The following is a 15,487-nucleotide window of genomic DNA, read 5'->3' as shown; positions in this document are numbered from 1 at the left end:
GGCTCTGAAGCCGAAAGTCAATCGGGAGGCCAAATTCGATGCCATCGCCTGGGATGGCACCCTCATTGGATTCACAAATGACATGTCAGCCTACCGGATTCTTCGGCACTGCGATAACAAGGTTATTGTCTCACGTCAAGTCCAGTTCGACAAAAGCAACTTTCCAACATGTCCAGCCCTAAGCAAAAGTCACAATGTTACGCTCGAAGAATCCAGCTCATCCTTGCCGATATTCCAGTCGGAGCCACTTCTTCCTTTTGAGGAGTCAGCAATTGAGGCCTCCGACATCCCTGACGATGAACTCATTGAAGATCCGGTTGAGAATCATCCCATCAGCCCGGAGCCTGGCAAACGTTGGGTCTACGTCCAGGGCTACCAGCCTCCCAAACCAATTGAGAGCGCCATTGATGAAAGCAACATCATCTCCGGCGGTCGCACTCGTCAACAAGTGTGTTACATCTCGACATGCACTGATCCTAAGTCGCACGTCATGGCCATGAAGAGCCCAGATTTGCAGCACTGGAAAGAAGCGGAACTCAAAGAAATCAACAACATGAAGAAGCATCAGGTATGGATTGAACGTCCCAGAGAATCTTCCGACTCACCGATTGCTTCCACATGGGCCTACCAAAAGAAGCTTGGCCCTGACAATCAGGTCATTGAATACAAAGCGCGCATCTGTGCGCAGGGATTTCGCCAGACCTTTGGAGTCAACTTCGAGCTCAAATACGCTCCGACAGGCAAGGCGGCATCACTCCGCCTCCTACTCTCTTTCGCTGTCAACAATGATCTCCTAATCCATCAGCTTGACGTTCGCAGCGCGTTTCTCACGTGTCCCCTCAGCGACACTGTCACTCTCACGCCCCCTCCAGGTTATCCCTGTCCGGACGGCACGATCTTTGAACTCAAGCGAGCCATCTATGGCCTCAAACAGGCCTCTTTGGTCTGGTACAAACGGCTCAATGGCTTTCTTGAATCTGTTGGCTTTCGAGCGACCCTTTCCGACCCGTGCGTCTTTCATCGGTCCGATAGTCCGAGTCGACCAGCCACGTGGATATATGCCCACGTTGACGATCTTGTGGTCATCAGCAAGGACCCCTTGGTCCTCAAATCCGAGATTGAGAAGGAATTTGACATCAAGTACCTTGGACAGGCAGAATTCCTCCTTGGCATGAACATCAACAGAACGCCAAACGGACTACATGTCCATCAAACGCAATACGTAGAAAGAAAGTTGGTTGAATACGGCCTTGACCAAACTCCTCCTGCATCCTGCCCGATCAACCCCAAGACCCATCTTTGCAAGGCTACAACAGATGAAATCGCTGAGCTTCAAAACCTTGGGGTAAACTACCGTGCCCTCGTTGGGTCACTCAACTATCTTAGCGTTCTCACCCGCCCTGATATTTCCTACGCCGTCAGTATACTTTCGCAACATCTTGAATCTCCGGGTATTCAGCATTACCGCGCGGCTGAGCAGGTGTTTTGGTGCCTATCCGGTACCAAACAAGTGGGGCTTGTGTTCTCAAAACAACCCAGCCTCGCAATCAGCGCAAATGTGGATTCTGACTGGGGTAACTGCCCCGACACCAGAAGATCGGCAACAGGATATGTAGTCATCACCAATCAACAAGTCCTTTCATGGAAAGCAAGCAGACAGGCAACAGTGTCTCTCTCATCCACCGAAGCAGAGTACAAGGCTTTGTTGGATCTCGGCAGGGAACTCAAATGGCTAGCGAATCTCATATCGGAAATTGATCTCGATTACTCTCCAATCAATATACCGGTAGGAGTAGACAATCAAGGTGCCATTGATCTAGCGCGAAGCGAAATCTCTCAAAACGGCTTCCGCACGAAGCACATGGACATTCGCCTGCACTTCGTCCGAGAGCTAGTCACGTCCAACCTCATCAAGCTGCGGTACATCAAGACAGACACCAACTTCGCGGACTTTCTCACTAAACCAACGGGACGCTGCACCATACGAAGATCGCTGGCAGCAATCGGAGTAACTGCTCCAGTTTCTGCTTCTCGCCTGGCGACTCAAAGCAACCCAGCCTGTCAGATTCCCCAACCTGTTGCAGACAGTAGTTTGAAACGTGTAAAACACAACACAAGCTACCTTGCACAGCCTGGTAAGCCACAGAGTTTCAGCTCCTTGAATATCCAAGGAATGAAACTAACTTCAGCCTCTTCTTCGGAATATCCAGGCAAAACCCGCCACAGGTATCCGAGGGAACAGGCCCAAGCCTCACGACCCACCAGAGGTGGAGGCGAGACCAAGGCAAACGAGATGGACAGAAAAACCACCTCGTGAGTATTTAAGGAGGCATTGTTAGCTCACTAGACCATTCCCCAGGCTAACAAGTCATCTCAACGCAATCACCAGATTACTCGCGCAAAGAATAACCTCGCCAGCGTTAGCCACCAGAATTAGTCTTAATAAAATTAAGTACGTAGACAATGATGATCAGCAAACAAGAAAAGAATAGTGCTGATGCATGAACAATGCAAAATGTAGGCATTGATCAATAACATCATTGGAAGAGGCATAGTTGAACGAAGGAGACCAGTCATTCTCGTCAACCGATAAGGTGAGCAGACCAAAGCCTGCTCGAGTTCTCAAAGGAGAACAAGATTGACTAACTCATCGGGTTCAACCGATAAGATCAATCACAGATCTTTTTTTCTTGTTCCTTTTCAATCATCTTTTTTCTTTTTCAAAATCTTTCTCCGCAAAATCCTCATCTCAGTCAATCACCTCCACTTTCACCAGAAACACAGCCAAGAAGCAAACAGTCTGTTCTGCTCTTAGGTACTTAACATTTCATTTGTTTAGCTACAATGAAGTTTCTTTCTGTTTCATTGTACATAGTTAAGAAGAAACTTGAGTCTAACAATAATGAAATACTCTTAGTTGCTTGGAATCTTATATGGCGCTGCTGTTTTCACACAATCACACAAAAACATCATGACTGCAAATTCATTGAATGTCTTCATGCAAATGGCGAATAACTATGATATATTTGATGATGATAAATGTATCAATGAAAAGGATGGATTGATCACAGGATACGATGGAAATGACGGGGAAAGTGCAACCGAAAAAAGCAATGAAACAGATGAGGAAGATGGTAAAGATGTAACCAAAGGAGGTGAACCTTGTAACACATTGAAGCGTGTTGGGAACTCATATCTTTTGGGGTTTAAAAAGCTTCAAATTGAAATTACAAAAGACCCGAGATTGGATCGATTCAAGCGGAACATGCCTCTCAACGGCCATTTGCGCGACGAAGACGATGATGAGGTTCTGGACCCAGCCGAAGATTTTCCACGTTATGAGATCTGATACATTTCTTGCAACTAAATCCAACCGTACTCTTTCTTCACGTCCGACATAATTTGCGCCTGCGCTGCCAGTCTCCTTGCCTTGTTCTCTTTCTCGACTCTTTGTTTCTCCGACTTCTCCTCTTTCATACGTTGTCGCTCAGCTGCCGATTCCTGTTGCTGTCTGAGAACCTCAGGCGACACCGCATTCTTCCGTGGCCTCTTTTCGTTGGGTGTATGTATTGGTGGCTCAGATTGCGTTTCTTTGGTCTCATGATTCGCAGTTGTGTTGTTACGGGTCCGCTTGGCAGGTGTGGACGATTCTAGTTGTCTTGTATTGTTGCGTCTAGATGCATCATCAAGTAAATTTTCGGTCTGCTTGTGTTCTGGTATTTCGACCCCACTATCCGTGCCACTCCACATGGGACCTGATCTGAATGTCTCAATTGTTTCCATCAAGCGCGCCAACTGGCCTGCAAGTGCCTTGCCTTTGATGATCCGTCGAAGGTCGCTTTCTGACTGAATCTGACCGAAATAAGTGATAATAGCGTTCACCTCATCGTTACCAAAAAAATCTGTTGGGACAATGCTTTGCGGATTAGAGATTTTTTCTCTAAAGAACTTTTGAAAATCTTTGTGCAAGATTGATTTTAGAGGCTGGAGTCTCAAGCGATCATGTTTGTTTGTTCTTGGGCCAGTTCGATTAGTGTTGTAGTTTCGCTTTGCCGGTAATGTAAGATCCACGTTCAATGCAACTTGATTCAAAACATATCGAGTAAAGTTTTCTCTGTTCAACTTATTTAAATTTTGTATTAAGGCGGCGGCAGAGTCCTTCATGCAGTTTGAGCACATACACGGGGCAAACCCATTTTGTTGTTCGCGAGACACTTCAGCTTTGTATAAGGGATCGTCAAAGTCTAGTGGGATGTAACCAATCCTAAAAAAAACGACAGACACTGTCAGCACGACCCCTTCCTTCAAGCCGCGTAAGAAGTCCAAACCTACAAATTATCCATTGCAAACGCAACCTGGAGACATACAGGCGTAATCGCAAGAGCATCCATCCGGTCTTCGTCCGACTGCATCTGACCAGGTGTGAAATCCGCAACGCTGTTCTTCCCTTTGGGGCGGTTCGACTCGACAAAGAGGATGGCCAACCCAGGGCGACCATCGCGTCCGCATCGTCCGACCATCTGACAGATGAGGGAGGGATCTCCACGCCCGATGTGCACAATCTGGCGCACAAGTTTCCAGTTTTGGCCCATGCCAAGGGCTAGGGTGCACGAGATAATTGGTACCTTCCCTTCTACGAAGTCGGAAATGACATCCTGTTTGTCTAACTCGCCAGTACAGGCATGGTAACGACGAGCAACAGAATTTCGATGGTCTAAGTGGTTATGTGGCGTCTCTCGAGCTTGGTCTAGTGCTTCGAGTACTTTGAGGGTTCGGTGGCGCGTACCCGTATAGATCAGAGAAGGAACTAGTTGGTCTTCGGAAATGTCGTCTTTTGAGCTGTAAACCTTCATAATATCTTCGCACGACTGGATAGAGGCAGTCATTGGCATCCGAATTATCCTAATTTCAGGTCTAGTTAGCTCACCCCGAAGGATGTCAATGTGTGTATCAAGTAATTTGAGATTTTTCTTGATTGCTGCAATAGCTGCTGGTCTACAAGTGGCCGACATTAAGAGTAGTGGCGCATTATTTTTGGTTAATAGTTGGCCTCCAAGGCTACCATAAAATGGTCGAAAGGCTGCAAAATCCTGGTGTCGTACAATAGTCTTGAGTTTCTTCTGTCCACTCTCAACCAAGCCCCATGCATATATCATATGCGCTTCATCCACAACAACTAAGGCCAGCTTGCTTTGAAATTCGGGTGAGAAATACATGTCGGTGAATGTTTGGTTGTCTAAAAAAATCTCGGGGGAGAGGTAGACAAAATTGTAGGCGCCATCCTGAATGTCTTGACATGCCTTGTTTGTAAAGTTTGGTTTCGTCAGGTTGATAGCCGTGTACCCAGCCGCCAATTTCTCGGCCACTTGGTTGTCGCCAAGTGCATCGAGCGGATTCAAAACTACGACAACGCCCAAAGTGTTCCGGGGTCGATCTTTAGGGAGCATGTTCAGGTACATTTCTGAGATGCGAGATTTGCCAAAGCCAGTTGCTGCCAGGAGGAAAGTGTTTCTGCCTCGGAGGAGATTTGCAACTGTGTCAACTTGAAGTGGCTTTGCTTCCTGGTTGTATCTTTCTAACGCTTCTGACTTGATCATGTTCTTGAGCTCGTCGTCGCTAGAGTTCTTGATTTTAGCACCAACTTGAATTCCAGTCATTTTTTCCGAGATCCCACAGTTTCTGGTTGGATAATGGTCCGAGTCAGGCAACCAAGCAGGCCATCACCCCTCACCTTCAACCTATTGTCACAACTCTCAGTATTTGTGCAGCTACACGACACGGTTGGCAATCCAGAAAATCCGTGTCAACAAATGCGGATCCACCGATGGATCTGCCAAACTCAATACATGATTTTGAATTTTGTTTTGCCACCTCGACCTGGATTCCATGACACTTTTGCCACTAGGGATTGCATTTTTTTGATTGAAAGGCTGGCAAAGGTGTCAAAAGTTGCGCATCAATGAAGGCTACAATACTGTCTGTTCATTTTTTTGTTATCATTTTTATTACAATTGATAGGACGGGGGTTTTTTTTTTTGCACTAAATATCAATTCTGCTCCCGCCAAAATTGAGGGATAGCAAGTAAGCCTCTCCTACGGAGAGTGCTCCGCGCGGGTCCCCCGGACCTCCGTTCGAGTGGCTTTGTTAAGCTACACCGTGGGCGCAAACCGCCCAGCCTCAGCCAACCCTGGGATGTGACTGCTCCGCAGCCGTCCCGCAAGCTGGGCAGCCGTCCCCGGGCTGCCATGAGATCAGCACAATGGGTAACCATTGCGAATGGTCTATCGTATTGCCACCCCTGCTCCACAGCTGCCCCCTTGCGTTGGGCAGCAGCAGCTGACCATTTCCGAGGCAGGAAATGGGTGCAGATCCGATGCTCTCGCAACAGCAAGAGTCAGATAACCCAGAAACAGGAAAACTGCGCCACTGGGCTACCCCCACATATACCCACATAACCAACTGGCATCCAGGAAACAGTGGATGTGACAGTGACATCTCCAAGAGGCAGCGTTTTGCCAACCCAAGCGAAGCCCCGCAGGGGGCAATATCTAGTTTCACTAAAAGAAATATATTACATACAATACAATGCTCACTGTACTCCTCGTCAGACCAGGCTGGGGTCTACCACTTCCATGGGCATTGGTGGCCCAGTTTTCGTCCCCGCTAAGTGCCACTGTGTTATGCCCTCATGTAGGCAACGGATTTGAGCAAGAGGCTCAACTCGCTGTAAATGGATTTCCGAGAATTCCCGGTGCGCCAAAGGCGAAGATAACGCCGCCACATTTACAATATAGCTCGTCTTATTGGCATGGGTGAGCTCGCCAACCAAGTTTTCCGTATCCTGCCGCTCGACTCGCACCTTCTTTGACAAAGTTACAGAGCATTTGCTTTTGTGGCAATCATGCTGTACATTGATGACTGCAACGATATTCTTGAATGCAATGAAGGATATAGTGAGAATGGATACAAAATTATTTGACAAATACAGATTTTGCACTTACCTGTACACTGATAAATTGACCCTCCCCAGCCTGAAAGATCTCCCTCATGTTGTAGAATTCGCTGATACCGCCGAATTCGAACGGAGTGAGACAGACAAAAAGAAAAGAACCAGTCGGCTTCTCTGCTTCCCACAACATGTCCACACGTCCTACATCTGGCCTTCCTGTACCCCCCTTAGATTGGTACTAATTTCATCGGATTGAAATTGTATCAGCTATGCATCCCACCCGGCAGCCCTAGACGGCAAAAATCACTGAACTCACCAGGATAAATGAAGATACCCTCAAAACGTCCTTGCTGGTTAGACTTATCTCAGCTAATTGGCGCCATGAGGACCCCGGAAGATGACTTGCCAGTGCGGGAGGCACAGCAAACCGTTGTGCAGCAGTAAGCTTGCGGTCTCGCACACGTGGGTAGGAATCACAGGAATTTGCAAAGAGTGAGGTGTTGTAACCCATCGACTTCTGTACAGAGTCGTTGCTTTTGAACAAGTTAATCACAGATGTTGCTGCTGTCTCGTATGTTTTGCGCTCTTCGACCCAGAAATACCCGCCAGAATACAAAAGTCGAAGATTGCGGAAGTTGGCAAATGTGACACCTATGTCTTTGCTTGGACTTTGGCGGTTAGAATGTATTGATGCATTCCTCAGGATTCCATTGTAGCTCTCCAACTTTTCCGTTGCAAACAAAGCTGGCGGTCCAAATCGACGAATCGCATCTGGAAGGTGAAGGAGCATATGAAATTTGGGTTTGTTCACCCATTGAGCCGTCCCCTTGATCAGAAGGCAAACAAACAGTCGTATACGGAGAGTGAGTTCAGATAGATAAGTTTCCATGTCTTTTATCCGCGTCTCAAATATCAATGGGGCCAGTTGACAGAGAGCAGACCACAAAAGCCGTTCGTGCTCGCTCATGTATTCAAACAGAACAAAAGGCGCGGTCTGGAGGACGATCTTGAAGTCTTTGCCAATAAAGTTTGAGTAATGTCTAGTGAGGTATCGGGGCTGCAGGGATGGTATGTTGAGTGCGTTTGTGTCGAAAGATTGATAACGGGCCGTTACTTTCGGAATTTGCGCCGGAGCCAAAGCCTTCATGAACGCGCGAACGAGGTATTTCACAACTCCCAACAGGAAAACATGGAGCACCTCCACTGGAGTGTCAAGACACCCATCAAAACCTGCTTGCAATCCGAAGGATCAGTTCAGTACATATTTGTGTATCAGATAGTAGACCCGCCCTCTTACCGTCCAGCTCAAAGAACGAGTTGAAAATTGTCTTCTGACGTTTGGAGTCCAATTTCCCATGATCAAGGAGGAACTTCAGCTCAGCCCAAGTGGCCTCCTTTTTCTTGTCCTTGGTGATGATCTCATACTTCCTATCGATGATAGTCTTGTTCAGCGTATCTTTAACTCCTAACTGGGTGTGTAAATTTTCAACAGCGGTCTTGCTGCGAGGCTCATGAGACGTGTGCCAAATTTTGTAGCAATTTTCCTTTATCGTGGCCCAAGACCTGATTGGATTGGAAATCTTTCAAAATGATAACAGTCAGAAGAATATTCATCATAAATTGGTAGCCAAGTGCACAAATCGCACAGCAAGCCACCCACCCATTCTCCTGACAAGCCGAGCATACAAAAAGAGCATACATATTCAATGGTGGCCTTCCCTTTCATGTTCTCAGCCGAAAGGTCACATGCACGGCAAGGATGGAGACAGTTTCCAGGGATTGGAGTGCTTGTAATTTCCGCGTGCATGGGAGAATCCCCCAGGAAGCAAAGCAATGTTGATGTGATGAGGACCTCCTGCATAATGGAACAGTCCCAGCCTACAACTCCTTCGGTGGCTAAGTGCCTGCCAGAACTCAGATTCAGCGAATCTGTAAGCCACAACAATTGTGTATACGCCCCGGAAGTCAATGAAATACACACCTAAGATCCGCTACAATTGGTACTGCCAACTCCATGGCGCCAGCTACATTTGATGTGGTAAGATAATGACAATTGTATTGTTGGTTGGTCATCTCTGGCGGTAGGCCCGAGAGCGTAAAGAAAAAAGATATGTGTTTGTTCCAACGCTTGGATTGATTACCCGAGGTGTCGTCGCAGTATAATGTGATTGGCATATGTCGAATGATCTTGCCTTTGGCGCGTTCCCTCCACGGGTTTGGGAGGCAATGGATCAATGTGATGTTGTTCCCCAGTTCTGACCAGAGAAATTCGAGTTGTAGATCATTGTTAATAAAATAAAAGGATTCAACATAAATATCACAACACCACCTACCATAAAGTTTTCCATTGCATCGGCCAGAAAGAAGCAGCCCCTCGGGTCCTCTAATCCCTTTGTAATCACGGAAAAAATCGCCAACCGGAATAGTGAGCACATGTGCCGATGTGAAAGAAGTATGCCCCGGGATCGTCAACCGGAGATGGGGCCCATTGACTTCAGGATTGAATTCAAGAGGGACACATTTGGACCACATTTCGCCTCCGACTGTATAAAAGTATAGTGGTACCACTATTACATCATTTAAGAGCTGCAGTGGTTCCAAAATATAGAAATCACCATTTTCTGTTCGGACCATGGGCGCACGCGAAGATGAGTCCAGCCCCTCTAGCCACTTCCAAGACTGAGACAACTTGTATATATCTTTACCCCGTGCGTCTTGGGGATAGAATTCTAGGACTGGACTAACTAAGGGGTTGGCTATTTCCTGGGCAAGGATCTGCTTGAGACTTAATGCGTAGGTGGGTGTGTTGAAGATGGATTTCGAATACTGGACATCCATTTTAAGTAGGGCCCGCATATCGGCCTTCGCCCGACGAATGGTGGTCCAATCAGGTAGCTTGATTCCAAATAGTCGGAACATTAACTTGAGGTGATTGTACAAGCTTCGAGATACAATAGAATGAGTATAGCCTATCACCAGCGAAGCAATTGAGTGCTGGAAAGAGATGGCACTGTCAGCTACCATCAAATTTGACAAAATACTGTGAGCTCACCTCTTTGGAACGGAAGGGCCACCACGATTTATCAGTCTGCCGATGCTTTTGGGTCGGTGGCAGTTGAGGACGAGTTCCTTGTACTGAAGGCATGACTGCTTCAACCATAGCTCTGAGATCCCCGGGGTTCATCTCCCACCCTTCGCCGTTGGCCTCATTGTCGGAGTCCAATTCAGAGAGTAGTACAGACCGAGCTTCAGATGGAACATAGTCTGAGTCAGAGATTTCCTCGCTAAACTGACTACCAGCTCCATCGATTGTGTGATTATCCTCACGGATCATGCCATCGGGGAAATGTGCAATTCCCGCGTATGGGGCCCATGTTAGCAGCTCTGGTGGGCACACCTGCTCGTTTGCTGGGTTTCCTATTTCCGGCGCCAATACCGCGCTAGCTGGCTCAACATTGCCACCTTCATCGAGATTTTGTTGGTTGTCCTCCCGGAGTTCTGCAGCTGTGGCGCGCATGGCATGAAAATCACCCAGCTTTGCGACATGTTTCGCGGATGCTTCGTGTTTTGCTACAGATGCCCACGATATTTTGCGTGAGCGGCAGAGCATGCATACATACACACCTCCCTCAGGTGAATCAACTACTTGATCCCATACGGCTTCAGAACAGGGGAGTTGGCAAGAATCATTGATCAACTCATACTGGCAAGGCCGTACTTCTCAAAAGTTTTTTCACTCACCAGGGTCAAGCACCCGAGTTGATTTGATCTGTTTCTTTCGTGGCATGATCCTAGCAGTCTAGCACGGGGATTAGTGATGTATATTAAACTCAAGGATGTACCAGAAAGGTTGATGGGGAAAATAAATTCACTTGATTTTGACAGGCTTCTACCGCCAAAAATTCCTGCCTCTCCAAATAATGCCAAGGTGAATAATTCGAGGCCCAAGTCACCGTGGTTTTGCTTGCTCATGGCTCTATGAATATTTCATGATGCACAACAGCTGTGAATGTGTGAATAGGCTGATTTCATGTGGTTTTTATTGCTCATAACCGAATGGCTTGCTCATGACTCGCACCACCGCGGCTTTTCTTGCTCATGCCTCTAGCTACCAGTTGTGTTTTCACCGGGGTTTTAAGGGTCAATCCCATCCAAATTTGCACATGTGAGAAGAAGTGGTGAAAATGCGAGATGAGGTGAGGTGATATGATGGGTGGGTGCCATTCCGCATTGGGGAGATCCAGCACGCAGCGGAAGACGTTATTTAACAGGGACTTGCACTCCAAGTGCCTCAACTTCCCCCAGCACACACAAATTCACAATCCAGGAATCGTTGATCGCTTCCGCCACGGCTCAAATTTCTTCACATTTTTTACTTTTAACAGTCCGATGTCTTTTGCCTTGTCGTCCGAGAGCGAGCACTCAGACGAAGATCATGATCAGCCCCCAGCCAGAAACACACCAGACCCAAATCACCGCCGCACAAACGACGCTTCTGAAGAATCACATGCAGGACCTATCAGGAGAGTTCGGGGATCTGACACAACTGCAGTGAATCCTGGCCGTTCTGGAAGGACTCCAAGTACAGTTCCAACGCAGACGACGAGGGCGAACACTGCGCGTGGTGAGCTCAGTCGACCAGGTAAGCACATCAACTGTGGAATTATTGCTCCATCTGAACTTACCGAATGAACCGGAAAACCTTGGAAAATTTCCAAAGGTCTGTTACCTCCAGTTCCAGGACTCGCACAATCCCCGGCCATAGCAAACCCGTCACCTCGGTCGAACCCAACAAACCGCATTTTGGAAGGCTGGCCCCAGCCTGTTGCAGCCATGAATCACCAGGACGAACCTGTAGACGACGAGTTTGTTGACCGCATTGAGGGCATCTTCCAGCTGCAAGGTGCATATGCAGAACTTGCTGAGCAGCTGGCATATGTATGTTTTCGTTTCTTTTTTTTAAATCAAGCCGAGAACACTTGATAAGAATTGAAATTGTCCCATAAACATGTGTAGGTGCCCGCGCCTCGCCAATATGTAGTGAGTATCTACAGCATGCTGGCTTTCCGACAAGCAATTGAACGGCTTAGCGGGGAGCTCCTCACTATTCATCGACCCCTCCCAACCGAGACAGCCACACCCGCCGCGAGGGGCTTTCACTATGTATCGGTCTTCAGTGTGCGTGCTGTCTCCCTCCTGGTTGGATGTACTACCCTGACTAAGTACATGTTATAACAGGACTTTGTCAAGAGGACAGCTCGCAACATACTGATGAGTAGAAGCTGTGCGGTATACGGATCCGACCAGCCCCGCAATTCTCCTCGCCGTTCAAAGAGCTTGTTGACCTTGGTTCTAGTATGTTGCAATAATACAACGTCCCTCCTGATTCAAGCTGACGTTGCGCGCATCTTGACTCAATTTTTTGAAGGAGGCGATTAATAATCAGAACACTCAGTTTAAACGTGATTACCTGCCGCGAGGTTACATAGATGGTGAGCTTGCGGCCTTGGGTAGTGTAGACACTTTTGTACGTGACAAGCTTCGTAACAGTCGGGGAAAAATGAGGGACCTAGTGAGTACCTTGGCAAGTTTTGATGAGGCATCGACTTAACTAACATACATGATCACTTGCAGCTATTGACCAACATCCATGCGGGAGCTGGCAGGGAAATACTGCATCCAGTTCCCACAATCAGTGCTTTACTGGTTCAGGTAAGCGCAACTGATTCACATATTTTCATCGCAATTTTTTATCTTTCTCAGCCATCGATCCTTTGATATGTATATTGCAGATGAAGGCGAGTTTCACACCACCCATTGCTGGAGCAGCTGAGCTGCCAGAGCCGCAGGGGAACCAATCTTTGTTGAAAGCACGACTTGCCTACCTGCGGATCCAGACAATCATACAGTTTGCAGGCCGGGGAGGCGGGGATGTTGGTCGGCAATGGAAGAATATTGATGAACATCTGTGTGAATTATCGCTCAAGCGCCGTCCATACCGCTCGGCGTGAGTAATTTTTTCTACATAACCAGCTGGATAAAGCGCTCAATGTTTTTACAGTTTTTACCAGCTGGTCCTGGCCTATGATCATGCCACTTTCGGGCATGACTTGTGGACTGAGATGGACTCGGCAAGCATTGCTTTGCCAACCGAGGAGGAGATTCTAGCTCGCATGGAAGCCAACGAATCGACCGCCGAACCGGCTTTGCAAGATGACGCAGCTGATTTTTGATTAGTTTAATATCTTCCAGTCTGTTTTTTGTACATATTTTTCTTTGTACATTCTTTTTTTTCTCTATCATTTTTTTAATTGTGCCGGCGCAATCAAACATGTCTCTCGTTCTTTTGTGACCATGGTGGTCAGGACACGCGCGTCCCTCTCCGTCAGTTGCTTTCTGGAAAGCGGAGCTGCCGCTCTGCTGGCGCTTTTCCAGCCAGTCTGTTGGGTGGCGTGCAGTGCGAGTACGCCCTGTGGATGCATCCAAGCCGGCCATGCATGCTACTGGGCACTCCACCTGGTGTGGTACAAATGTCCCAGTGCTGTGGCACGGCCGGGTGGTCTGGGCGGGGATGTTTGGTTGCTGGCATTTGGACAGACATGGGCCATTCAGGCCACGTGCGTGGTTAGCAGCCTTCATGCCGCGGAATGGCAATATGATAGTGTTGATCCAGCCCCAGGCTGTATGCTCAAGCCGTTTCGGGGATGGTACGTAGGGCCGTCCCTGTGATGATCATTTATATTCGGATGAGCATGCCCCTGGGATGGGCTGTGGAGTATGTTGCGCCGTCCTGGCGTCATCCCACAGAGTGCTGTCCTTGGGACGGCTTAGTGCGCCCGTGGTGTAGGCACAGTGAAGTAAACTGTTTGAAATGTCGCACAAAATTTGAGAGGACTTGCAACTGTGAAAGTTCGAGCGTGAGACAAAAGATCAAAGCATAATTTGCGTCAGCCGGAGACCCATTCTTGAATCAGGAGTTGAACGCGAACTAGCAACAAACATAAAGGCTCCTCATGGGTGTCCAGCTCGCCCTCCCCCCCCCCCCCCTAGCCAAATCTACCTATAGCAACAGTCACAAGCACCAAATTTTAAACCACACAATACTGAACGGGATGAGCACCGCCTTTCTCTTGCCTCTCTTGGCTCATCTTGCTGTCTTTTTGACCAATATTGTAAACGCGGGTCCATTCAATACTCCGTACACTCGTGTTATATATAGAAACCCTTGCTTCCCCCCAGTCACATCGGATTGCAACGGCGATGATTAATAACATTCCGGTTATACTATTTTCCGGTCAGTCAGCCCCAGGTTAGCTTTGGTTCACGCAAAAATGCTCGCTCACTCACTCTCTTGGTTTTTTCCTATAAACGCTGGTCGCAACCGTACACAGACCAAGATCTAGAAACCAACTTCTTCGAGGATCAATTGTGTCGTGAAGGACTGTTTTTATGGCTCTCTCCCTTTCCTTCCCCCCTCATCACTCTCAATCACGTCACACCGATTGAATTCTTCTCCAGGAATTTTCTTGTGTAAACAGCTCCAGCTTCTTCATCGTTTTTTGGCTAGATTTTAACTAAATGCCTTCCGGATACACCTAGTTTTACGACGCTAAGGAAAGCAAAACTTGTGATTGTCCCAAATTTACACGTGATCATTCATATCTCTTCAACTCCAGTGCGCCTCGTTGGTGAATCAAATACCAGCAATTTCTATAACTTAACATAAGTCCCTCACAACTACACTCGGGGGGGTGGGGGGGGGGCTGGTGGGAGGCTCGTTGTGACTGGCCGCGGAGCGGCCCCTCCATGAATTATCACAAGTCCCTCGCTTTGGGGGCTCTGGGCTGGCGCAAAGTGCCCTCGCGCGAAGCGCCAACTCCGAAGGAGTGACTAATCACAAGATTTTGGTGAGGACCTTCACCCTATTGGTGGGAGTTTTTTCCTGCCCCTTTCCGGTGTTTCCCCCTACAATTACTTCACACCTGTGGTAGCAGATTAAAGGCCTGAATTTCCTCTTCCTTTTGGTGCCCATCAAATCTTTTTCCTCCTCACACTGTTATCCCATTCCCATTTCAAAGCTTCTAATTTTTGAGTGTTTGGCCAGAACTGTGTATGTAAATTCCTCAAAATTGCATGTGGATTCAATAAAGACACAGAATTATATCCTCCAACCACCTCTGCTTCTGGGGGGATGGCAAGACTTCCCCTCTGGTGTAATTTTCACCATTTCCAGAGTACATACATTGAAGCTGAGATTCTAAGCCATCCTCTGCACTTCTGCTCACTGTCTCACAAAGAGTGCACACTTTGGAATGTCACTTTGATTCAAAATATTGGCCAAAAGCCATGATTTTGCCAAAGCTCTCACGCAGATCAAGAATGCTGATAACTCATAAGCCTTGCATTGGGAATGGGAGATGCTTTGGATTGGGGTGCTCTGCACCCCCAGCCCTGGGAGGCATAGTTCAGTCAGGGTCCTCCCACAGAAAGGGACTGTAGTGTAATGTCAAAATGTTGGCTGGGAAAGGGATGTCCAA

The 15,487-nt window shown here is 47.7% G+C and overlaps 4 protein-coding genes across 4 annotated transcripts; 2 read left to right on the top strand and 2 right to left on the bottom strand.

The window, feature by feature from the left end:
- Window positions 1-2,971: 2,971 nt before the first annotated feature.
- On the top strand, window positions 2,972-3,349 carry PtA15_4A485 (uncharacterized protein; the record flags this gene model as incomplete). The annotated part of the gene is made up of 1 exon (XM_053168373.1): window positions 2,972-3,349. The coding sequence occupies one exon, from the start codon at window positions 2,972-2,974 to the stop codon at window positions 3,347-3,349; it is 378 nt and encodes a 125-aa protein (XP_053019589.1).
- Window positions 3,350-3,363: 14 nt separating this feature from the next.
- Window positions 3,364-4,164, bottom strand: PtA15_4A484 (uncharacterized protein; the record flags this gene model as incomplete). Its single annotated transcript, XM_053168372.1, has 1 exon — window positions 3,364-4,164. The coding sequence occupies one exon, from the start codon at window positions 4,162-4,164 to the stop codon at window positions 3,364-3,366; it is 801 nt and encodes a 266-aa protein (XP_053019588.1).
- A 5,704-nt stretch (window positions 4,165-9,868) lies between these two features.
- PtA15_4A483 (uncharacterized protein) lies at window positions 9,869-10,737 on the bottom strand (the record flags this gene model as incomplete). Its single annotated transcript, XM_053168371.1, has 4 exons — window positions 9,869-9,919; window positions 10,003-10,520; window positions 10,575-10,610; window positions 10,692-10,737. 4 exons carry the CDS (start codon window positions 10,735-10,737, stop codon window positions 9,869-9,871), a joined length of 651 nt encoding a protein of 216 aa, XP_053019587.1.
- Window positions 10,738-11,339: 602 nt separating this feature from the next.
- PtA15_4A482 (uncharacterized protein) lies at window positions 11,340-13,183 on the top strand (the record flags this gene model as incomplete). The annotated part of the gene is made up of 8 exons (XM_053168370.1): window positions 11,340-11,592; window positions 11,671-11,888; window positions 11,967-12,128; window positions 12,189-12,305; window positions 12,379-12,522; window positions 12,585-12,662; window positions 12,743-12,957; window positions 13,012-13,183. The coding sequence occupies 8 exons, from the start codon at window positions 11,340-11,342 to the stop codon at window positions 13,181-13,183; spliced, it is 1,359 nt and encodes a 452-aa protein (XP_053019586.1).
- Between the last annotated feature and the right edge of the window lie 2,304 nt (window positions 13,184-15,487).

Source organism: Puccinia triticina, chromosome 4A (assembly GCF_026914185.1).
Source record: "Puccinia triticina chromosome 4A, complete sequence".
Taxonomy (NCBI): Eukaryota; Fungi; Basidiomycota; class Pucciniomycetes; order Pucciniales; family Pucciniaceae; genus Puccinia; species Puccinia triticina.
Note: the sequence above shows the minus strand (reverse complement) of the source record. Positions and strands in the feature narration are given on the sequence as shown.